This window comes from Culex pipiens, chromosome 3 (genome assembly GCF_016801865.2).
Source record: "Culex pipiens pallens isolate TS chromosome 3, TS_CPP_V2, whole genome shotgun sequence".
Taxonomy (NCBI): Eukaryota; Metazoa; Arthropoda; class Insecta; order Diptera; family Culicidae; genus Culex; species Culex pipiens.
In genome coordinates, this window is record NC_068939.1 from 170,954,619 (window position 1) to 170,980,809 (window position 26,191).

Here is a 26,191-nt window from a genome sequence, read left to right on the forward strand (position 1 = left end):
AAGTTTTTTTAGCTTTTAACCAATATCAGACCAATAACAAATTTTGTTATGATAACATACATTGTTATTAAACCCTTATGCAAAAATGGATTTTTCAAGAAGACTCCATGACACTTTCTGTTATTTTAACAGTATTTGTTAGGAAGTGAAATGGTATGAATTTTGTTATTACCGTCTGCCGTTTATTGAGCTTTTTAGGACTCAAATTGTAGTTTATAATGTTTACGAATCTTCATTCGCTATGAGTAATTTTTCAAAAGTTGCACAAACTTGCTGCATGAACTTTTGTGAAGTAAAAATATAGCTAATATATAATTTCCCAGTATCGGCAGTTTGGCAATATGGTAAATAATGAATCAAAACAAAAAATTAAAGTTGTGTTTTTCCTTCTTATGTTCAAGTGTAAATATTCATTGATGAAATACTAACAGTTATAAGAAAACCCGAATGTTCACAATTTACAAAGAATGTATGAGTTTTTTTTCCAAAATATTTTTTTAATATTAAGGTTGATGCGAAATACAAAATGACTTATTGACATCAAAAAATTAAATTAGCTTGATACAGTGAAATTAACTTACTTAGAATTAAAAAAACTAGATTATTAAGATTGCTATGCTCGAAAGAGGATATGAAAATTTTATTTATCTTGACCAGGCTTTCCCTCTTAGAAATAATAAATAAAAATAGTAATTTTAAAAAAATTCCTAAGTTTTTCATTTCTGGAGTGTAAATGTTAAGTATGCTTTAAGACAAATTTTGGGATCCACTTTTTTTTGGCTTCTCTCAATCATAATTATTGGAATTTTTGACAAGTTAAATTTTAAACATACTGAATTAAAACATTACAGAAGCATTGGTTTATTTGAACTTGAACATCGAACATTGAACATTCAACGTTTTAAACAATTGAAAATTTTCAAATATTTTTTTTGCTGGTTTATATAAGTATAAAATTTCCCGGGAGTCTCGACCAAATTTCCCGGGAATTGAGAGGTCCAAAAATGGTAATTTTCCCGGGAATTCCCGCTCGTCGTGTTGCCAAAAACCGGAAAGCATTGTAATCATGACTCGTTAAACATTGCATTTTATTCAAGATTTTTTTTCAATATCGCCAAACAATAAGACAATAAATTCAGGCATTTTATAGATGTTTATCTGGTTTTTATTGAAATACTCGGAAAAACCGTTCATAAAGGTTCAAATAAGTTTAGAACTAAATGACGAGTTATTGTAAATTTCAGCAGAAAATTACTGATTTTTATTCAAAAAGTCCCATTTTGTTCTCAAAATTATCAAGTCTGCACCGATTTTGCTGAAATTTCCACAAGTTTGACCCCCAAAGACGCCTACTTTAAATGAAATTTGAATAGCCAAAATTTTATTTATTCGTTTTTTGTACATGGTCAAAACTTAAAACCCCTAAGCGTATGGGTTCCCCAGCATGTATTTGTTTTGAACTTCGATCATCGGCCAATTTTTGCATGCAGAATCGACCGCCAAATGCTCAGAACGATCCGTAAAACTTTTTGCAAAACGGATCACGCTGATGATTCCACCATTAGAATGTTTAAAATCACCTTCACTGGACAATCTCCCCTAATTCCCACAAGTGCATTATCATCAGGGGAGAGGTCCTTCGCTGCAGCACTGCAAAGTCTTAGTGGTTTTACTTATTTTTCGCCATCCCTTCCACTTTTCCACTTTCAAAGATTGTCCCCATTCACCCCATGTCAGGGGGGCAGGGACAGGGGGGCAGCATTAGCAGGTTAAATAATGCTGCGCGGTAATGTTTATGGATGGTTCGCGATTCGTTACACTTTTCTTCGCAAGACGGTGAAAAAGAAAGGATTTGCTCTTTACACTCACACACTGATGTGCACAATTTTCCCCCACTAATGTATCACTACTTGGGGTGCAGAGAGTGGGTGGTGAGTTGATTATGGGATGCTTTTGAGAGGAATCGTGGCAGCATATTTACGATGCAAAGTGATGATGGGAGAGTTCATAAATTTGCCTCGTTTTGACTTGACTTTGAGAATATTAGCATACAAATTGTTATAGTTATTTTTAAACATTTGATTTCGGTCACTAATTTAACTCTTTATGTCAATTTAATGACTACTAACTATTAGCCATTTTACAAACAATCAACTTTATAGTTCCTCGAATTCAACTGCAGCATCAAATATAAAAAAACAATAATCCCCCTGCCGTCCAACTTAATTCAATCGAATTTAATTCAAATCCCACACGCAAATACCTGAACCACAAAACCGCATAAAGTTTAACTGATAAGGCGCAACCGACAAACAAATCGCTAAAATACGGCCTGCGTCTCTCCCAGGGAGAGCAATATGTCACCCTTTTTTACAAATAGCCAACTAGGGACAATCCATAGCTTACGTAGCTCAAAATTGAGTGTTTTAAATTCACATTTTCAATTTCTGAATAATAAATTTTTCAACAATTTAGTACCAACTTTATATTACTTATTTTAAATATAAAAAAAAAGTTTCAACCCTAATTTTCATAATTAAAACTAAAGCTCACAACGGAACTAGTTTTTTTTTTTTTGAAAAAAAAACTGTCGTACTTTGAAATTTGATTATCACATAAATTAAAAACAATTTACGTCATCAAAACTACCCCCCGCCATAACGTGTCGTTTAACACGCAAAACGTCAAACCAGGAAACCGTTAATAAACCACAGCGCACAGTAGGCCGTTAAAGCGCTCGCTCGTTAAGCTACGGCCTACTGCTAGCACCCACACACTCACACACATGCGACCTCCCTCCTCATTAACTGTGTGTGTGTAGTGTTGGTATCATTGCCCCGGCAACGTCATAAATCGGCGAATTGAAATTTAATGGCCCATTAGATAATTAATACGCGAGGTGAAATATGACTTTTGTAAGCGGACTCTCTCTCTCTCTCTGTCTCTACCCCATTTTGTGGCAAATTTAGTGTGAGTGTGTGTGTTTAAATAGGATGCGCATGAATTGTAAATGTGTGATTGTGCCATTTTGCAGCGGTTGTGAGCGTGTGATACGTGGAAAATGCTGTGAATGTCATTTATTTTTTTACTGTTTGAATGACTAATTTGCCTGTATTTTGATCTTAATGAAACCTTTTCAACCAAAATCGATTAACATTTTGTACTGCCTCTAGGAAACTTGGTTTATGCCATATTCGAATTCAGAGAGAAACACAAAAAGTAATTTTTTCAAAACTTTTTTTCGTAAAATTGCGATAACTCGTGATGTTTAGAAGTAAACCCCTTATGTATATAAATCACAATTTTTGTAATTGTCTGCTCTACAACTTTGTAGAACATTATTACACTCTAAAAAATATCCCTGCAAAGTTAGAAAAAACACGAAATTTTAAAATGAAAAATTTTGTTCTAAATGTTAAAATGACCCTTCTGGGTCAATGTAGATTCGAAAAGTACATTAAATTTTCCTTAAAATGACATGTCCCAAAAAATTTTACAGTCGAGTAACGGAAAATGGGAGAATTTTTAAAACTTTTTTAATGTTTTTTTCGATGAAAAATACGTTTTCTTTAAATTCTGAGTACACCATCAAATCGGGCGTCAAATTATACATAAAAGCCCCTTTGACACCAAATTTCTTTCTCATCACCGTTTCAGACTGCAAATTATTGAAAAACACCTGTTTTCGCATGTTCAAAAAAGAAAGGGGTCGTACCGCCCCTCCGTCACGAGATATCAAAAAACGGTCCTCGGATTCGTGATCAGGGACAAAAGTTACCGGCTTCAAAATAGTACATAAATATCACTAAATTTGACATAACTTGAGACAGGGTTAACATATCTTCTATATTTTGGACTCGTTTGGATGGTCTTTTAGTTACCTATCAATTGATATATAACATAATAATATGTGATATGATTTTCGGCCATTTATCTAAAAAAGCGAGTGAAGTCAAATCGAACCAAGATTGAACCAAGTTTTAGGCGCGTGGCGTTTGAAAAGGTCGTATGCTGCGCATCGATCATAATTAGGCTTAGTGATTTTTCACGCTCGAAAATAGCAAATTTCACGGGAACCTTATTTTCAAAACACAAAATTTCACGCAAATTTCGCGAAACGTGAAAAATGTTAAAATAACTCTGAAAATCTTATGTTAAAATCACAGAAACTACTTTTTATGCCTCATTAAATAACATTCTTCAATAAATTAAAAAAAATCTACACTAAATTTGATCGTGACACAAAAAAAACTCTCAATTTGCAAAAAAGTTTCAGCCTAGTTTATGGATGGGCTCTTTTTTATTTTGAAAAAAAAATTAGGGTATGCGTATTCCCATTTATTGAAATGCTTTTTCAATATTCGACTAATAAAGCTAAAAAGTTTTCGCTGATTTGCTTGAAATGAGTAAAATAGTTTGAATTTTCTGCGACATTTAGCCAATTCAAAATATTTTTTAAGGTTTTCATCTCTCTTTTCAAAACTAAATTTAAAATAAATAGGCAAAAATAATATGATTTGTAACGAAATCGCAATTTTTATTCAAAATCTGAACAGAAAACAAAAAGGTGGTATTTTTTACTTTCACGGGAATCGTCAACCCAAATAATCAAATATCGATAAAATTAAACAGAACTTCAACAAAATTTGAAATGATATGTTTTTAAAAGGTGATTATTGAAAGACAAAAATATTCTTCATTTTATTTTGAATTAAACAAATCATGATTCTTTTGATTTCTTTTTTTTAAGTAATAAAAATTTTACTACAGCGAATGAAAATATTACTAAATTAAGTTATTTTCTTAAAAAAAAAACTAAAAATCTGAACAATTCTTCAAATGGTTCATATCAAGCTTTCAATTGAAAACTAATATGATTTTATTTGAAAAAAAAATATCAGAGGAAATTGATAAATTTCAAGAACTTCACGAAATCGTCAAAATTCACTTACCTTATATTAGTAATTGAACAAGCTCGCTTAATTCTACAGTAGTTCTTAAGATTATTTTTAATTGTGGTAAATTATTTTGAGGAAAATCGTTACAGTTTCACAAAAACATAAAATTTCACGAAATTTCGGGGAAAAAGCCAAATTTCGCGGATTTCACGCTGTCCGCGAAATCGTGAAATTTCACTAACCCTAGTCATAATAAGCATAAGCATAAGCATAAGCATAAGCATAAGCATAGGTGCCTACCCGCAGTTGCTACTCCGTTATTGACCAGGACCTCCAGAAGTTACATCCACGAGCCGTGGAAGATGAGTGGGTGCTATCTTTCCTCGCTTCGCAACTTCTCAAAGGCCCCTATCATGCTGATCAATACCGGCGCCGGCCACGACCAGTGGTAGAGTCACGGGGAAGTGGATGGGAATGTTAGTCCGATACTTGAGTGATAGAGACCGCCCAATCGACTGCTTCTCCGACAAAGTATCACATGAGTTTTGAGGGGGTTAGTAGATGGGTATGAGGTCAGGATTCACGAGTGGCAGTGATGTGACCATGAGCATTTTGTTTATCGGTTGAAATTTTTTAAATCTTAGGCAGCCGGCTGCAGAAAGATAGATAATTGATTATTTAAAATGGTTTATTTTTATCGTACGCGTGCCAGCCGAGCAGTAATGCTATGGGCTGGACTTATCAGTATATTTTTACTGTTTTTACAATTTAAATAACGCGTGCAAATTTCAAAATTAGTAAATAAAAAACGCTTTACTCTTCATAAAATCGATAGTTTGATGAGTTAATACTAGAACTGCCAGTTGGAATAAATTATTACGATCCACGATTATCAACAAAAAGAAAACAGGACACTACGTAACCGATTCTAATGAAATTAAAACAATAACTTAAACGAACTAAACCGGCGGCGTGCCTTCCAATCAACGATGATAAAAGAAGGACTTATGAAAAATAAAATATCAAATGAAAGGCTCGGAAAACACGTTGCAGAGTAACCGCGAGGTCTCGCTACTCACAATCGAATAAAAAAAAATATGCAAAAACGCGCGCTAATGGTCTATCCTATATGTCAGCGCGAAAAAAAAAAAACCAAAAAAAGAACATTTTAATCGCGCGATTCTTTTTCAACTGACGACGATTCTGTTTTCGCTCCACTTTGTGTGCCTCTGCGACACACACACACACACACACACACACACACACACACACACACACACACACACACACCGATGAAATCTCTCGAACATTCGGAACTCTTCCTCTTTCCGCAGTCGTTCCAATTCCCCCCAAAAACGCGCCCGAAACAAAGCAAACCAAAAAAAGAACTTTTCAATCGCGCGATTCTTTTTCAACTCAAATTTCACTAACCCTAGTCATAATTTACACAAATTAAAACTTTTTGTAGTTTATCTTCTCTTCAAAAAGAAAATTCAAAAATCTAATTTCGAATTTGAACTAGGAGAACAGCATTTAATTCCATCGAGCACCTAATGTTGGAATATAAGCACTTTGATGTATTTAAAACTAGTTTAAAACATTTTCGACGGAAATTTAATAAGTATTATAAAAGCCCAAACCAAGGAAGAATCAAGCGTAATTTATTTTGTTTCAAAGAAATTGAATCTATTTAATTTTTAGTTTAGTGTAGTGTGTTGTATGTATTGATTGTATGGTCGAAAATCACGTTTTATACGAGTTTTGAGGACGCTGTATCTTTTTTCAGGATCAAGTTAGCACCATACTCTCTTCGGGAAAGTTGTAGAGCACCATCCAAAGCATCCTAATATGAATCCGGTTTTGATATCGCGTAAAATGTGGATTTTTAAAATATCAAAATCCAAAAATATGGTTTTCCCCATACAAATTTATAAGGAAAATTGATTCGCTTTGCGCAACGCGAGGCCTGAACCAATCGTTCTCAACTTTGGGGAGTTGTTTAGGACCCCAAAAGGAACTGAAAAATTGCTGTGCTGGAAAATTGATTTTGTTATTACACCCTAATGGTCAAGTAGAACTTTGTAATATATTGGTCTAATATTCTGATAAATGTTAAATGTGAAAAAAATAACTTAATACTTCTAATTATCTCAAATATAAAGCTAGTATATAGTAGTAGTAATATAAAGATAGTAAACACCTACAAAAAATATTTTGGAAAAATAATTTTGTATGCATTTTCTACGACCTTTTCAAAAACTTCATGTAAACAATATTGACACCGCCTCTGGCGGTGACTTCAGGAAACTGCATGCGTGTCAGATCCTTGAACAAATGTGGCCAATTTGACCTAAATCGGTTCAGCCAGTGTTGAGAAAATTGAGTGACAATTTTGGTAACACGCAGACACACGGACATGCAGACATTGGTTCAGTTTTCGTTTCTGAGTCGATAGGTATACGTGGAGGTGGGTCTACGAGCTTTATGTGAAAAGTTAATTTTGAGGATTATAGCCTTACCTCAGTGAGGTATAGGAAAATTCAAGGTTCCATCAATAATACAAAAATAATAAATTATAATTATTGTTATTGCTTATTGCGAGATAAAATCACGTTTCTCCATCGCTGTGAGTGACAGGAGATTATTGCCGCCTAACTACCGCAGTGTAAAAATCAGCAATTGAACTGAAATTCTGCGTTGATTTGGCTGTCAACTTGGTTTGTTTTGAATATTTTCCAAAAATTCAGCTGAAAACTCAAGGCAACCTTTGACAACAGCCAAATATTTGTTCTGCGGTTGTCATGCGGCTGTCATGCGACCATTATCTTGCGGTCGTATCACCGCGCGTGAACTCTAATTATTAACGCCCGCGATAATATTAAACAGAAAAATAATATTTTTCATTGGCAGATTTTTCAAACAAAAACGTAAATAATTAAAATCCCCACAAATATCACAAATACAAAGTCGAACAAATTTGTAAACCTTTTCATTCTATGAGTGTAATATCCTTCCAGGTCAACTGGGTACACTTTTGGACTCGACCTTCACAGATGTGTACCACCCTTGTCCTACGCTTGCGCTCAATGCCTACTTTCAGGGGTTTGCAATTCAATGCACTGCTGCATGGCGCAACCAGTTTTGCATAGTATTTTTTTTTATTTTTGAAGGGCTGTATCTCGGCAATGGTTTAGTTTGAGATATGTATTGATTTCTATGTAAAATTGTCCGGGGAACACAATGGTTATCAAATAACAAACATATAAATATAAGGAATGGGTGAATTTCAGGGTTGATACTTGGGTTTTCTGTTGACTATTGATAGATGAACGTTCCCTCCAAGTTTGGTCCACATCGGTGAAGATCCAGTCCAATGAATTTGAGAAGTGTCCAAAATGGCACATGCATCTTAAGGATTCCTGTTGTCTAGAAGTTTTGAAATACTAAAGTTATTTGAGTGTCACCCAAAAATGCCTTTAACAATTTTTAATTAGATTATGTTTTGAAAAATTGGTATTGCAGGGCCCAAACGTTAAATTTTGCATTTTTATTTAAATTTCAACCAACGGTGATGCTTTTTATGCATTTTGATGTGTTGATACATAACCGGAACAATTACGTTGAAACTACATAAAAAAACTAATGAATTCATAATAAATGAATAAAACATGTATTAATTACCATAATTATTTTAAAAAAAACAACAAAAAAGTTTTTTATATCGTTAGGTTACTAAAGCGATCTTTTTTTTGCTTAAATCAGCACCATGAGGCATAATTTAAAATTTCATAAATTTAATGCCACACATCAATTGATTTTTGTTTCCCTTCCTCCTCACATCCCACAAGTTCGTAATAATTATTTCACAAATGTTGCCATTTTCCAGCGCGGGGCTGACAAATGAACGTTCCGCGATTCATTCGATCGCGGCTTTCCCACGCAGATTATTCCAATGTTTTCTTTTTTTTTTTTCACCAATAATCCCATCGATTTAAGTAACATGAATTTTTGGGCTGCCGCACACGATTAATTTCATTGATTAAGCCACAGCTTTTAATGCGCTCGGCGAATTAATGCAAGTTTTTTTGTTATATTTATTTATTTTTTCCCACCCAGCAAGTTTTGTCCTTCATTTGCATTCACGTGTTGTGTCTGCAATTATTTCCATTTTTTTTAAACATTATCACTCGAACGCGAAAAAAAATCTCCCCTGAAACGCCAACCAATCATCTTCGCGCTTCGATGAACAGTAATTAAAAATTTATTTTGCGAAAATTATATTAAAATCCTTTTTCCAGACCCCCCACACACACAATCATCCAGCAAAACGATTTTTAATGGCTTTCCCCCCAGGGCGGCGGCAACTGTGGCAACCGTTATAAAGCTTATGCAATTCGACAAACGTTGTGAGGAAGGGGTGAAAACTGAGCCGATTATGTCAAACGTGGGTGGCAACATTTGCAATTAAAACGTGTTATCGGGCAGGCTCGAGGAGTACATGTCACACGTAACGCTACAGCCAATAAAACATGAATTATTCTAAGAGGGGCAAAGTGGTGGTGCGGCGGCGCTTGTGGTTAAATTTGTTGATTCGTCAAAAGTTGGAACGTAGTTATGAAAAGTAAGTTGGTTATATAAAACTAAATAAAATAACTTTTCTGGTGTTAACCTCAAGTTAACCTGAATTCTTTAGAAAGAATAATTCATATTTAAGCACATTTGACATTGGGCGACATTTTAAGTATAAAGAAATATTTTTATTTAGAGTTTTCTAAACAAACCTTTTTTTTCCAATCAGCTGTCATATATAGGTTACTTAAACATAGGTAAATTCTCACTTAAAACACAGAGACTTAACATATCACGGAAGTATCGTTTTTTTTCCGTTATTCTATACATTACAGGTTTGTTCAAATCCGTTCCCCCAAAATGTAATCGCAGTAAAGTAAAATTTGAAGAACTTTTAAACAGATTGAATAGTAATGCATGAATAATCAAAATAAGAGTGTGACACAAATCCTTATGAGTAAGACAACAAAATCTTGATTTTGTATATTTCCATGATACAAATAAATGTATTATTTGAACGGATAATTTTTTTTTATAATTGCTTTTCTGGGACCGGTGGCTCTTTGACAGACACCGTCAAAACGGCATTTTTAAGTTTCATTTGGCCTTTTCAAATGTTAGGCTAGATTTTTTGTCTTGAAACTATTTTTCATAGAAAGACCAACTGCGCGCAAGACAACTAAAATCGGTTGAAATGGCGGGGAGGATCATCTAGACATTCTTACAAATCACTGGAAACAAGAATCGTCCCTATTGGTTGAGTCATGCCCGAGAACCAGCGAGTTGATGTTACCGTTCCACCTTTTTTGGGAGGCTTGGGCGTCCGTGTAAGTTGGACATGCGTTGGGCGTTCCAGTGTTAATAAAAATCAAAGGTTTTCATAAAAAATACTAAATTGAAATAATTATTTAGAGTACATATATAAACGACGTGGACTTTTTTTGGAAATATCAAATCCAACTCGTGGTAAAATTCCCATAAAAAAACGAAAAAAAAAAAAAACTTTCATAACGTGGATATTTGACGATTTTTAGTTGACTGTCAAAAAGAGTAATTTTTCTGATTGTTTTCTTTCAGAGTCTTTATCTCAGCAAATATTAGTCCAATTTTCTATGTTTTTGAAGCAAAGTTATAGGAAATATTCTGAACTTTTAGAACTTTTTTTTATGAAAAATCTTAAACATGACTTCTACAGGTAGACAAAAACTCACTTTTTATACTCAAACACTTTAAAGTGAATATAAATTGAAAGTTGTGCACTTTTTCTAACATAATTCATAATTTCGATTGATTTTCGAAAAAAAAATCAAACATTTTGACATAGGACTATGTCTCTACTTACTATATTGGGGGGCCAGTTCAGAAATTCGATCCAAACCGTCACAAGCGTGCGAAAAAAATTGACATGTTTCAAACGCTTATATCTTTTCCCCCAATCGATTAATCCAGAAGATTCAATCACCAGTCGAAAGGGGAAGACTTAAGCTATCGTTTTATTACATAATAACTTTGACTAAACATAGTTTAAGTGTTTAAAACATGCAATCAAAATGAGTCATTTTTCAGTTCAAATCGGGCAGATGACCAATCAGAGCGAGCGTATGCATTCGAGGCCGCGCCCCTTTTGTGCCGTTCTCCGGCTGCGCCGCTATTTAAGCAGAAAATTTCGCAAAAGCAAGTCACTTTGAAACGAGCACTCGAACTGTGCACGTCGGGCTGGCGCGGAGCAGCAGCAGCAGCAGCCAATAGAAGAAGAGGACCAGCAACCAGAAGGAAGAACCACCAGCAGCAGAAGGAGGAAATTCGAGCGAAGTGGACCGGTGGAAGTCGCTATGATGCGGCGGCGCTCATGAAAAATGGCCATTTCGACAGTGGTGGCCAAAACCTGGAGTGGCCGGTGCCCTTGAAGCAGGTTCCCCCGGAGCCCGGGGGAACATTTACAGAACCATACGAGTTGTGGCAATATCGGTATCAAAATTCATGGTTTTTGATACTGAACATAATAATGGCCATTTCGACAGTAGTGGCCACAACCTGGAGTGGCCGGTGCCGTCAAAGCAGGTTCCCCCGGGGCCCGGAGGGCCTTTTACAGAACCATACGAGTTTTGGCAATATGGGTATCAAAATTTATGGTTTTTGATACTGAACATGAAAATTGCCATTTCGACAGTGGTGGCCACAACCTGGAGTGGCCGGTGCCCTCAAAGCAGGTTCCCCGGAGGGCCTTTTACAGAACCATACGAGTTGTGGCAATATGGGTATCAAAATTCATGGTTTTTGATACTGAACATGAAAATTGACATTTCGACAGTAGTGGCCACAACCTGGAGTGGCCGGTGCCGTCAAAGCAGGTTCCCCCGGGGCCCGGAGGGCCTTTTACAGAACCATACGAGTTTTGGCAATATGGGTATCATAATTTATGGTTTTTGATACTGAACATAATTATTGCAATTTCGACAGTAGTGGCCACAACCTGAAGTTGCCGGTGATTTCAAAGCAGGTTCCCCCGGGGCCCGGAGGGCCTTTTACAGAACCATACGAGTTGTGGCAATATGGGTATCAAAATTCATGCTTTTTAATACTGAACATGAAAATTGCCATTTCGACAGTGGTGGCCACAACCTGGAGTGGCCGGTGCCCTCAAAGCAGGTTCCCCCGGGGCCCGGAGGGCCTTTTACAGAACCATACGAGTTTTGGCAATATGGGTATCAAAATTTATGGTTTTTGATACTGAACATAATTATTGCCATTTCGACAGTAGTGGCCACAACCTGAAGTTGCCGGTGATTTCAAAGCAGGTTCCCCCGGGGCCCGGAGGGCCTTTTACAGAACCATACGCTATCAAAATTCATGGTTTTTGATACTGAACATGATAATGGCCATTTCGACAGTGGTGGCCAAAACCTGGAGTGGCCGCTGCCCTCAAAGAAGGCCCCCCCGGGGCCTGGGGGGACATTTACAGAACTATACGAGTTGTTGCAATATGGGTATCGAAATTCATGGTTTTTGATACTGTACATGAAAATTGAAATTTCGACAGTGGTGGCCACAACCTGGAGTGGCCGGTGCCCTCAAAGCAGGTTCCCCCGGGGCCCGGAGGGCCTTTTACAGAACCATACGAGTTGTGGCAATATGGGTATCAAAATTCATGCTTTTTAATACTGAACATGAAAATTGCCATTTCGACAGTGGTGGCCACAACCTGGAGTGGCCGGTGCCCTCAAAGCAGGTTCCCCCGGGGCCCGGAGGGCCTTTTACAGAACCATACGAGTTGTGGCAATATGGGTATCAAAATTCATGCTTTTTAATACTGAACATGAAAATTGCCATTTCGACAGTGGTGGCCACAACCTGGAGTGGCCGGTGCCCTCAAAGCAGGTTCCCCCGGGGCCCGGAGGGCTTTTTACAGAACCATACGAGTTTTGGCAATATGGGTATCAAAATTTATGGTTTTTGATACTGAACATAATTATTGCCATTTCGACAGTAGTGGCCACAACCTGAAGTTGCCGGTGATTTCAAAGCAGGTTCCCCCGGGGCCCGGAGGGCCTTTTACAGAACCATACGCTATCAAAATTCATGGTTTTTGATACTGAACATAATTATTGCCATTTCGACAGTAGTGGCCACAACCTGAAGTTGCCGGTGATTTCAAAGCAGGTTCCCCCGGGGCCCGGAGGGCCTTTTACTAAACCATACGAGTTGTGGCAATATGGGTATCAAAAATCATGGTTTTTGATACTGAACATGAAAATGGCCATTTCGACAGAGGTGGCCAAAACCTGGAGTGGCTGGTGCCCTCAAAGAAGGTTCCCCTGGGGCCTGGGGGACATTCACAGAACCATACGAGTTGTTGCAATATGGGTATCAAAATTCATGGTTTTTGATACTGAACATAATAATGGCCATTTCGACCCTAGTGGCCACAACCTGGAGTGGCCGGTGCCCTCAAAGCAGGTTCCCCTTGGGCCTGGGGTAACATTAACCGAAACATACGAGTTGTGGCAATATGGGTATCAAAATTCATAGTTTTGATATTGAACCTGCAAATGGCCATTTCGACAGTAGTGGCCACAACCTGGAGTTGCCGGTGCCCTCATGGAAGGTTCACCTTGGGGGAACATTTATGACAATTTTGCCGACAAATCTATGAAACAAAATAAAATAATCTTATTCCAGATTTCACTAGCAATCCAAAACTCAAATTGTTTGGTCCTATGTCTTTCGGTTATGTCTCTGACATACCATCTTGAACTTTTTTTATCATGATTTCAATATTATGCAAAAATCACTATTTTTTTATAATTCGGTAGGTCAATCAATTTTGATCATTTTGATTTTGAAAATGGGAAAAAAAAATCGATTTTTAAATTAACTACTTTTCACAAAAAAATAAATCCCCCTTTTTAATTTTTGTTTTTGAAATTTTTTGATGTATTTTAAAGAGACAAAAACCAAAACTTTTGAGCAATACAGTAAAAAAAAAATCCGCCAAGTTATGATTTTAAAAAAATCCAAAAGAGCGTAATATTGAATATTTTACCATTTTAAAATACTAGTCTAAATTCCAAAATTTTAAACATCTTTTTCCGATAAGGGACTATCCATAAACCACGTGGACACTTGAGGGGGGGGGGGGTATGGCGATTGTTCAGTTTTAGATTTTTTAGGTTTAGATTCCCAAAAAAGTGTCCACGTCGTTTATGGATGGTCCCTAATAGCAGAATGGGACCATCCATAAACCACGTGGACACCTTAGGGTGGTGGAGGGGAGGGGGAGGGGTCAGTAAATTTCCACTGAGATTTCAAAAAAATGTCCACGTGGTTTAAGGATGAGCAATTCCATGTCAAATAGGCAATCGGTTGTACCGGACCCTCTCCGATTTCAATAAACCTAAACTAAACGAAATTTGACGGGCTTGCCGAAAAAAATACACTGAAAGAAAAAAAAAACACGCCACTTTTATGAGATTTTTTGATTTTTAAGTTTAAAATATAAATTTTAAGGTGAGCCCACGATTTTTTTTTCGTTCAATTTTTTGTGAAAATAGCCTAAGATGCCTAAGAGGATGGAGCAACTCACCTTAAATACAAAAATCATTTACTGAAACTGTTTTTTTTTTTTTTTTTTGAAAAGTGCTCTAAACGTCAACATTTTCAAAAACCGAATACGGGAATCGATACTCCAGACAATTAAACATAAAAAAAACTCCTCATTGAACACTGTCCTAAGTCCAATCCTTGTGAAGTAACAGTGGATTTGAAAATAAAAATGTCAACAAAAATGGTTTTTTGATGGCTTTTGACAATTTCTATATGACAGACTTGATTTTTCAGTCTCGAAAATATTTTACCAGAAAGCTTCTCCAATTTCTTAAGAGATTGTCTCTGACCACTTTTGAAAATACATAACTAGTTTTTTTATGATTTAAGCTAATTTACTCTTTAGATTACTATCATCCAATAAACTACACTGAAAAAAATATTCTGTTTTCAGTTATGAGAAATGTAATTAGCTTATATCTGTAAGCCCATATTTCCAATTGAAATGTGGTCAAAGAATATCTTATGGGAAATTTGACGAGCTTTACTGTGAACATAATTTTCGAGAAATTGCCAAAAACCACAAAAAAACAATTTTTTCAACATTTTTATTTTTAAAACCGCTGTAACTTCACAAGGATTGTTTTAGATAAGTGGTCAATATGGAACATTTTATGTAAAATTGTCTGGAGAATCGATTCCCGTATTCGGTTTATGAAAATGTTGACGTTTAGAGCACTTTTCAAAAAAATAGTTTCAATAAATGATTTTTGTGTTTTTCATGGTGAGTTTCTCCATCCTGCATTTTTCGTGAGTATTTTTGTAACATCTTAGGCTATTTTAACAAAAAAAAAACAATGCACGAAAAAAATCGTAGGCTCATCTTAAAATACAAATTTTTGAACTTAAAAATCAAAAAATCTCAAAAAAATGGCTTGTTTTTTTTTCTTTCAGTGTACTTTTTTACAGAAAGCCCGTCCAATTTCTTACAAGTTTGTCTCTGACCACTTTTTAATACGATAGAGATATTTAAATGACGAAATGCAAAAATATTTAAAACACTCATGCCCTTCTCAAATGTCATTATCGAGTGAAACTGGCTGCATAAACAAAAAAAGGCATACCTAAGCGTAGGATAACATGTCTATAAAGTTTCATTGAGATCGAAGAGGGTCGAGAAAAAAGTAACTAAAAAATTCCTGTTGTAGGCTGGAATTGCTGAAAGTACTTTTCGGTTGCAAATTTCATTTTAAATAGAAAACTGAAGTCTACAAAAAATTCTTTACAAATTTTTCTTTGTTGTTCTCTATTGCTAAAAAGTTGCGTTTTTTGTCCCCTAAAACATAAAAAATAGTTTATTTAAAAATCGGCATTTTTTACTTATTTTTTCAGATATTGAGTTCTCATCTTTTCAAAATTCAACGCCAATTTGAAGATGTAGAGAACAAAATATTATTTCGAAAAAAATATGTTCAGAGATTGTCAAGCATGGTTATGACGTAATAAGAAACGTTTTCAATAAAATATCGAAGATAGAATACTAAAGAAGTCTGCATGTAGTAGACGAAATATGTATATATCAAGATATTTAAATACAGAAAACACAGACTCGATTATCTGAAGGCCTCGAAAAAGTTTCAAAAATTGAATCACGAAAAAAATATTTTCGTAGTTTTATTTTAGACTATGGTGCTTAAGTATGTCCCATAAACTACGCAAAAGTGATTTAGAATTTTTAAATCAAAGATGGTGGCCAATATGACGGTGATGAGATATAAAAAAAACGCATTTTATAATTTAATAGGCACTATTAAAATTTGACTTAAACGGAGTCGCAGAATTCAAAATTGATGTTAAAAACAAAAAAAAATGGAAAAAATTAACAAAAAATTTTTTATTTGAACTTCGGATAATTTTTACCAAATAATTTACTTTTTTTAAAGTTGTTCAAAAAAAATTTTTTTTAATTGGCGGCAGTTCTGCCTAATTTTAACATCTAAAACATATCCTAAAAAAGAAGAATTTTTTGTAATTTTTTGGTGAGAAAACGATAATGCAAAATGACCTCTTTGGTCACAGAAAAGTATAAAGTTTTATCCAAATCAAAAAATGCAAAAAATATCGTTGTCCAAGGTCTCAGATAATTGTTCTTGAAAGATTGAAAAAGATAGGCCACGAAATTTCAATATTGGAACAACATCTGAACACTTAAACCTATTGTAATGAAAGGCTGTTAGAGCAATGTCATATACCGCCCCTTTCAAATCTTGCTTCAGAGTATAATTTGACAAATAATTTCTTTCCGAAACGTATACTTACCTGTTTTCAATGACATGATGTATTATTATCTTCTTTATTATTTTTCGGAATATTCAAGAAGTAGTAAAAAGTCTTCAATCATAATATACATCATTTATTAAACGTACTTATCCCATTTTTGATAACTGATTCCTATTGTGATTTTCACAATGCGCCACGATTGTTTCAAACCCTGGCCAAAGTTTTGTTTTTTTTTATGATTTTTACTGCTTATGTAATGTGTTGTGTGTGCCGTATTGTTTTATATACAATTTCACTAATTGTTTTCTTCTTGGTATGTTTTTGTTTCACAATCTTTTTTGATTTTCACACGACGTCATTTTAAATTTCACTGACCGCGTGCTAAATTTTATTATTATTTTCTTCTATAGATTCAATTACCTTTCTTTTGCATCTCGTAATGATCACCTACAAACTGACTTAGGCTAATTTGAACAAATGAGCAAATCAACGGAAAACTCAACATATTCCTCTCCCTCCCACTTCCCACTACACGGCCCGTCCCGCGTACTCCCGGAAGCCGTCTTCCTTTTCCTTAGGCCTCCGGCCAATCAGCAGCAGCAGCACCAGCACCGTTATCCAGGGCAGATAGACTTGAAAGAGCCGAAAAAACGACAAACACGAAAGGGCCGCCATGACCAGAATCGTCACCAGGCGGTCCTCGCCGGAGCAGCTCACCAGCAGCGATCGCGCCCCGGAACCTCCGCCCGAGCCGTCGTGATCGCCACCGGAAGTGCCGGCCGAGCCGCCACCCCCGCCCGGGTACTGGTTCGACGGGGACGACTTGCTGTAGGCCGTCAGCTGCGGGTAGTTGTAGTACATCTCGCCGTTGCTGCCGTACTCGACGCCGTACGGGGGCGAGTTGGTGATGTACTCGAAGATGTAGTCCGTCGGAGGGTGGTGGGCCGGGAATGGGTCCAGGGATCCTGGGGGAGAAACGAGAATTTGAAAACCCTGAAATGATAAAAACAATCCAAATCAACTCACGATGTGACATCAGCGTGGTCCGACGATCCGGGATCGTAGTAGGCGCTTCGGTCGTGGTCGTTGTTGGCGCCTCCGTCGTTGTGGTAGTCGTTGTTGTTGTGGTTGTGGTCGTAGTTGGCCGTTTGATTTCTGGGAAAGAAAATAAAGAAAGAAAAACAATCAGGAAATTCAACGAAAAAAAAACCATATTGTTTCCCCCAATTCATAACACTAAACTTACGTGCCATGAACCAAACCAAGTTCAACAATTGATCAAAATGGCATCTTAAAAATCCTTCTCATGTAATGCAACGCGTTGTTTGCCAGCCCATATAAATTTCCCAACCTCCCCTTTTGCACAGCGCCGTGACATGAGTTAGTGCGCGCCCCCAAATAAAAAGGGAAAAAAGCGCGCGAGCTCCTCTTACAACTTCCAATAAACAAAGTTAAATGGCCGGGCACGCACACATAAACAATGCCCACTGTACCGGTATGAGTAGGTATGGGTTTGGCTGGGGAAAAGGCTTCTTGGATGTTGTATACGAACGATTGCATTTGTCGCTATTGCTCATCTTTTTGCCACTCGGAAGATGGTAACCTTTAATAGTCTTCTGATTATTTGCTTATTGAAATGTTTGTTAAGTTTTAGATTTTTTTTTTTGCGCATTTCGTTAGTATTTCGAGTGTTTCAAATATTAAAAAATATATATTTGAGAAATTTTCTACGTTTTTGTATATCAAATTTTCATTGCTTTCAATGAAATAATTATTTAATCCCTTTAAAAGCTTCCAGAAATAGTTTTTGAATGTTAATTTTAATTTGTATTCGAAAATTACATTTATGATATTTCCAAAAAAAGTCCCTAATTTCAAGAAAGAATTAGTTTTAGGAGTTAAAATTTTTTAATGGATTGAAGCCATCTACCAAAACAAATATTTACAACCGATGACCGATTTTCAAATGCTGAAATAAGGCCTAAGATTAAAGTAATTTAATGCCTCTTTTTTTAAACGGTTTTGAAGCGTACTGTTTGACCTTTTTAGAGAAGTTTGGCGTTATAATGGAATTCAACCAGCTCGCAAATAAACTCATTCAAATCATCGGGAAAATTAAAATTTTAAGCCGGTAATTTGGTCCAAAATAGCCATACTCAGTTAAAATTAAAAATTGATTTGGATTTGGATTTGGATTTGGATTTGGATTTGGATTTGGATTTGGATTTGGATTTGGATTTGGATTTGGATTTGGATTTGGATTTGGATTTGGATTTGGATTTGGATTTGGATTTGGATTTGGATTTGGATTTGGATTTGGATTTGGATTTGGATTTGGATTTGGATTTGGATTTGGATTTGGATTTGGATTTGGATTTGGATTTGGATTTGGATTTGGATTTGGATTTGGATTTGGATTTTGATTTTGATTTTGATTTGAAATTGTACAAACATCTTTGATGAAAAAAACGTTTTTGTTAGGTGATTTTGTGATAAAAAAAATGCTTGAAATTTTGAGTTGACCTTCCTTTGACCACAACCAGGGCTGAAGGACAAATGTTTGAACAAAATTGGCAATAACCTTAAGAGTACACAGCAACCAAGGAAGTTGTTGTCTTCTTATTCCAAAATTTTGAACTTACAGACTCAATCCTGTAATAATTTCATTATAAAAATTGTTAATCATTTAGGAAATAGTAGATGAATAAAAAATCAAATCGATAGTTCCCGCAGTTTTGAAAATACTAAAATGTCTGTAACAAAAATCTGGGTGCAAAAGCTCTTGTTGATGTGCACCGCTAAAACAAAAAAAAAGATTTAAATTTATTTAAAAAAAAACACTAATGAATTTAAGAAATTACGAAAATATTGAAAACAAAACTTCCTCATTTTATAAGTTTAAAAACTTCTATTCGAATGATACATTTCTTTCAAACTTCAAACTCGGAGGGCTGCTTTAAAAGCATTCAAGAAAACATATTTTTAAAATTGGGGAAACCAAAACGTCAGCTTTCTTATGCATAATAAATTCTAAATTAAATTTGCTGTCTGTTTTCCTCACACAAAAAAAAGATCAAGGAAAAGCACATATTGGACAGTCGAGGGATAAGCTAAGAACGAACGAAACTTTCCCGAAGGTCGCCCACCGTACCGTAAAAACGAAACTATTGGCACTACGCCCCCCGGGGCATGGCCTTCCTCTAACGTGGGATTTCTGCTCCAGCGCCTCTGACGAGACAGGAGAAACCGGGACCGACGTTTTACTTCACCATCCGATAGAAGCTCAGTGGATAAGGCGGGAATCGAACCCGCGTCTCATAGCATCATCGGGATCGGCAGCCGAAGCCGCTACCCCTGCGCCACGAGACCCACCGTACCGTATAGTTGGCGAAAATCATAAAAATCCTCTATTTACGACCTCATTGGTCGTAACGGTGTTAAGCGCGCTATTGGCCGAGAAGAAGAAGAAGAAGGAGAATCCTCCGGAAGGTCGGGAAAATTCCGGAGGCTTCATTTTTATCAATCTTTAATGCCCAGGGAATGGTAAAAGAAGCCGCCGCTCTGTTAGTTGATTTTATGGCACCTTTTATGGCAGAGGCACAATTTTGATAGGGGGACCGACGTTTCCGGCTCCGTCACCGGAACCGATAGCGACTGGATATTCTAGTCTTGGTCACATTCGAGCAGCAGTAATTTGGCACCAAATTTCAATATAGTTTTATGGACAACCTGACTTACCATAAACCCTAATGGTTTTGTTCGCCTTGCCGAAGGCGTTCGATGATATGCACATGTAGCTGCCGGCGTCGGCCGTCTCGAACCGCCGGATCCGGAGGCTGATCTGGCCCGAGTACTGCGTTCGGTACTGCTCGCGGATTTCGTACCGATCGCCGTTCACGATGACCTCCTGGGCGGTGCTGGGATTGGGGGCCGAGTTTCGAGAGGAGCCCGAGCTGATGCCGGTGCCGGACAGCTTGGTCCAGTAGTTGACCGAGCGCGGGAAGGACTCGGTGGCACAGACCAGCTCCATGTCCGATTCCTCGTACACGCCGAGCAGGGGACGTTCCGTGGTGACGTTTGGTGGGACTGAGGTGGGGGGAAAGGAAAAAGAGAAAATTTATGAGGGAGTGTTTTATCAATGCTTTGACTTTTATTTGTTGTTTTACTTTCAGTGCCAATTTGAACACCTTTTCTAAACTTTCAAACAAGCTTTGGCAAAAATTAGTAAGTTTGTTGATGACAATTGACATGGTCTTGGTGTTCCAGACATAGACTGATCACCAAACAACAAAATAAATGTCTAATTATTCTATCAAAAGAATTTGTAGACCAAATTTTAGCCAAATCGGAGCACTTTTGATTTGGATCCTGCTGGTTTGACGTGGAATCACTAATTAGTGTTGTCATTTCCACCTCCTTGGTATTTAAAAAAAAAACGATTTTCGAGAGTGGTTACCTATTTTGACTGAATGGTTAATCGATCCAAAACCGATTTTACAACTGCAGCGACCTCAAATTTAAATCATTAAATTTGTCCATTTTTCGATCCTCACCACAGTTCTGACCATGCGCGCTTACGCAAGCATAAATAATTTTACCCGTCGACTCGCGTTGCGCGACAAATAATAAAACTTATGTACAGGTGTGGATCATGAGTCATCCTCACCTGAAAAGCCCTTTATTAAATCTCGCATTGTTAGGCAATCAAAAAAATGGTTAAGCTTTCAATTATGAATGTGCGATGTTATTCCACAGAGGAAATTGAGGGTGTGGCTTAACCAAATTCATTGGCATGTTCGTTCAATGGAGAATTCGACCTTCTCATTATTGACCAACATTTTTGAGAATGTTTTAGGAACATAATTTTGATATTCCAATAACATAATTTAAAGTTTCACGACAATGGTTCGAACCCATGACTTCCGATTTTGAGGTGTACTCACGACACCATACGGAAAGTCATGAAGAATTGCAGAGGTCTGCATAATTTAATTCATGAGGTTCATCGATGCTTCTCATCGAAACGGACCACTTTTAGCAGAACAAAATTTTTTTTCGGAGACTGGCTAGAGTTTTCGGAGACTGGCTATAAAAACCCAAAATTCTTGAGGAGGAGCAGGGAGTTCCAGTTCTTGTTCCAGTCAGTTCCAGTAGCAGCTCAAGTCCAGATCCTCTAAGGAAGCCCAGACCAGCCAGACCCGCCAGCAGCCACCAGTAGCAGAGGCCCCAGTCCAGCCGGACTTAGCGGCGGAGGCCGCAGTCCGCCGGGACTTAGCCGCCGTGAAGAAGTCCACTCGGGACTTAGCCGTTTGAGAAGTCAGCCGCGACTTAGCCGATTGAGAAGAGTCCACCCGGGACTTAGGAGTTCGGGGTCTGGCATGGCTCGGTGCAGAGGTCTGGAGGACAAGTCTGGCTTCAACGTAGAGAACTGGCTCGACGAAGATTTTAATGCAAAGTGATGTGATCGTGCGCGTAAAAGTTGAGAGTGTTACCGCAAAAATGTAATCTTTAAAAAGTGTGATATACAAATAAGTGAAGTTTACTGATCTGTTTTGACTCTACAAGTAAATATCACAAAAAAAATCCTGAAAGCCTAAACCGCTCGGGCACGTTCACAACTAAGAAATTGGAATGAGAATAAGCCAATTACCAGAAAATATTTTTTTTTTTTGAATTTTGTTATTGACTGAAATTTGGTGAGTACTTAGTTAGTCTACGACCTAAGAAGAAAATTAAAAATTGATTTCTTTGGATGACAAAAAATGCAACGTTTTGAGCTTTAACTTTCAAAAAAAGATATTTAAGTCAAATCCATTCAGGGGAACGCATCGGTCTACGTTAAGTTAAAGTTAATCAATAATAATATATTTAAAAAAATCAGTTAAGGTAGGCGCCTTTGGCGCTCAAAACACAGCAGATCATGACAACGTTGGTTCAGGACTACACGAAAAGTGGAAGAACAATTTCCTACGAAATCGGCTGACTTCTTGTATTTTTATTTGGCCATTGTGTGTCATTGGTTCGCCCATACAACTTTGGTAGCTGTTCATATACAGTTGACTCTCTGGCTGTCGATCTTCTCGATATCAATATTGCTCCATCTATCGATGAATTCTTCAGTCCCTTCAAACTGCATACTTTGATTGGCTTTATTCCTCGATATTTTCTCTTGCTTGAAGGATCTATTCCTCGACGGTCCCTTGGATTCTGTTTGCTTTAAAAATCTCTTCCGGTTGTCAATATTGTCACTATCTCATGGCTTGTATAGACATTTTTCTTTGCGAAACGAAGCTTTGAAGGGTGTTTGACATTAGTTTGTTTTTGTTTGCTGGACGTTGCCATGATTCTCTCCTATAGCTGGGTACCAAGAAAAATATATTTTCAATCGAGTCTTCATTTTGCATCGTTCTGTAAACTAATGATTCTCTTCCTCGACGGTCCCTTGGATATTGACAACCAGAGAGTCGACTGTAATTCGAAAGCATGTATCTTTTGGAGGAAAGTTCTGATTGATTTGATATCTTGGTAAAAAATGCAGGTAATGATGAAAATTCCTAAAAAAACGGTGAGCAGAATTTTGTTTAATGATATTTAAATTTACTTATTTTACAATTACGCCAATGAAAAATCTCCCCCCCCCCCCCTTCAATAAACCTCAAAATTTCAATGAAAATTAAAGTGCAATCAATTGAAATCAATTTAAAATGCATTCGCCTGCGTTTAGAAACATGTTTAACATGTTTCGGTATAACAAAAAAAAAAATTTAATGAATTTCCAATGTACGATACTGCAAAAATATGTTTTTCGTTTATCTTTTTTTTTTTAGTCAAATCTTAAATCCAGAAAAAAAAACAAAACTAGTGATTGCAAATCAACTGTACAATTGTACAAATTGTTGGAAAATGTCAAAATTTTTCAACAATTTTTTTTTGATTGGAGGTTTAAAATTCTGGCCTGTAATTTCGTGTTTTTATACTTTTTAAGACCTGAGCCAGAGTCGAGGGACAAAAACCTTGATTTTTTTTTGCATCGACTTGAATAAATTTCAAAAAATCAGTCTTGTATATCTTTTATATGGTTCAAGGTATATGAACCAGGAACTATTGAGCGATAACAAACAAAAGGGCAAATAATTTGCCTCCAAGTTAGGATTACCAACAAACTGAGAAATTCTTCTCCAAATAAAAAAACCGGAATTTACAGACAAAATTTAACTTTGAATGCCTATATTATGAAAACGGTGCACTTAATCAAAAAACAATTGTAAAGTACTTACTCATTCAATTTTAAATTTAAATAAAATGAGGTCAAAAAAAGTTAGTACAGGATTTAAACTTTTTAAAAAAATCACTATTTAAAAAAAATAACTCGTCGGCTAAATTTTGGTCCATAACTTCTGAATTTCTTAAAAAATGCGAGGGGTTGTCCTCTAAAACATATAAAAAAACTTCAAGAATTAAAAATGTGGATTTTTGGAAATTGAATTTTTGTGAATAAACGTTAATTTAAAAATTACCATTTTTTCCTTGTTCCTATTTTTTCTGAATAGTTCTCATCAAAACATACAACTTTGCCGAAGGCATCAAAATATTCGAAAAAATATTTTGAAAATTTTAGAATCAAGATTAACATTTGAGCCTTGATTCCAATACTTTCACTTGATTTCAATTATGTTTCTTTTTCTAACATTAGTTGCTGAGATGTTGGCATTATAAAAAGGCCAGCCCTCATATTTCAGCTTACGATATTTTGGAAACTATTGATTAAATTTTCATTGTTTGAAAATGTAAATTTTGTTAAAAATGTCTTGTTACATCAACAATTTTTTTAAGATCAAATCTTCATTTTTAATAATTTCAAAGTTTAAAAAAAAAGTTTTTTTGTGTAAGAGTGAAGCATTTTTCAAAAAAGTTTTGTGTTTTAACATTGAAAATTGAACCAACAGTTTTCAAGAAATCGTCAGTAAAAAAAGCACTAAAGAAAACTCATTTTTTATAGAAATAAAATTTGGTAATTTGGTTAAAAAAATTGTTTTCCAACATCCTCAAAACTTTTTTTTTGCAGCGTGCTTTCCTTCAGAAACTATGTTGCACCTTGGATATTTTTTTAGCCGTTTATGATATTGATTTTAGGTCAATACGCTAGTCGATATTTAAACAAATACTTTTTTTTTATTTCGTGGCTCCGGTACAAAATTGTGCTCTATCTTAAACTATAACGCAACAAACTTAAAAAAATCAATACAAAATCATACACAAAAAGTTGAAAAATTTAAAAACCTATTTTAAGAAATTAAATTTATTAATCAAAAGTGAATAAAAATCGAGATTTTTTCCGCGTAACAATATTTTCCAAAAATGTCCTAAACATAATCTACAACTTAGAAAAAGGTAAAAGAAAAAGATTTTAGAATTTTCATATGCCAATTTTTCATGGCCAGCCCACAAATTGTATGGCTCCTTTTAGTATTGAGAATGCATCAACAAAGTTTCATCAAAATTTAATAATACAAAAACGAAGGAGTCATAAATATCCGTTGGACAAGAAATATTTTTATTTATTTTGTTTTTTTCACAAACACTAACTCTTTGATTAAACTTTGATTGAAAACAGTTAGAATTGGTTTCAGAAAAACGGCTTAAGAATGATTGTCAAAAATGATTATATTAATAGATAAAAAAAATCTTAAAAATGATTAAAATTATTATGATTTTTAAAACTAACTATTGACAGTCTCCGAACAATATTCAACTCTAAAATCCATTTTTCATTTAAATAAAATGTCATAAATTCAAAATCTGCAACTATTTTAATTTAATCAAAATCGTCAGGTCAATTCATTCAACAGGCTGCCACTGCTGCACTGTTCGAAAATGCAATTAATAATGATTGACCTTTATGCTCGAAGCATAATTATAATTGCGAGTTCCTCCCAACTAACACTATCGAATCCGCATCATCATCACCATCACGATACTCACAGTGCACGTTCAGATAGAGCCGCTTGCTGACGGCGGGTGGCACCTCGTTGGACGCGATGCACAGGTAAGCTCCCATTTGGCTCCGGTCCACGTTCGACAGGTTCAGAAAATTACCGATATGGGTATCAACTGGTGTGGCATGAAACAAGAGGAAGCCGAAAAAAAAGAATGGTTAGAGTTAATAAAATTTAGCAAGATGAATTGTAGGCCCCGTCGTCGGTGTCGTGTTTGGGGGCCGGATGCTGCGAGGGAAATTGGTCCATAAATTACCCGGGCTTGAATATGGTGGAGATGAGGTTGCGAGGGAAAGAGACGGAAAGTGACGTGAGCTAGAACGTAGAGAGGGGAAAAAAACCAAACCACAGTGAATAAACTGTGACAAAATATGAGCTTCGCGACGATATTTGCACTGATGTAAT

General features: G+C 36.1%; 1 protein-coding gene across 1 annotated transcript in view; it reads right to left on the reverse strand.

Annotated features, from left to right (window-relative positions):
• Nucleotides 1–16,907: 16,907 nt before the first annotated feature.
• The window catches only part of LOC120423779 (lachesin-like), a 115,202-nt gene continuing 105,918 nt past the window's right edge, over nucleotides 16,908–26,191 (reverse strand). The window contains exons 6-9 of the mRNA XM_039587701.2: nucleotides 25,773–25,901; nucleotides 20,529–20,876; nucleotides 17,817–17,945; nucleotides 16,908–17,755 (exon numbers count right to left, since the gene is read on the reverse strand). Coding sequence (XP_039443635.1) covers nucleotides 17,319–17,755; nucleotides 17,817–17,945; nucleotides 20,529–20,876; nucleotides 25,773–25,901 — 1,043 coding nt within the window. The 3' untranslated portion in view covers nucleotides 16,908–17,318. The remainder of the gene's footprint in view (nucleotides 17,756–17,816; nucleotides 17,946–20,528; nucleotides 20,877–25,772; nucleotides 25,902–26,191) is intronic.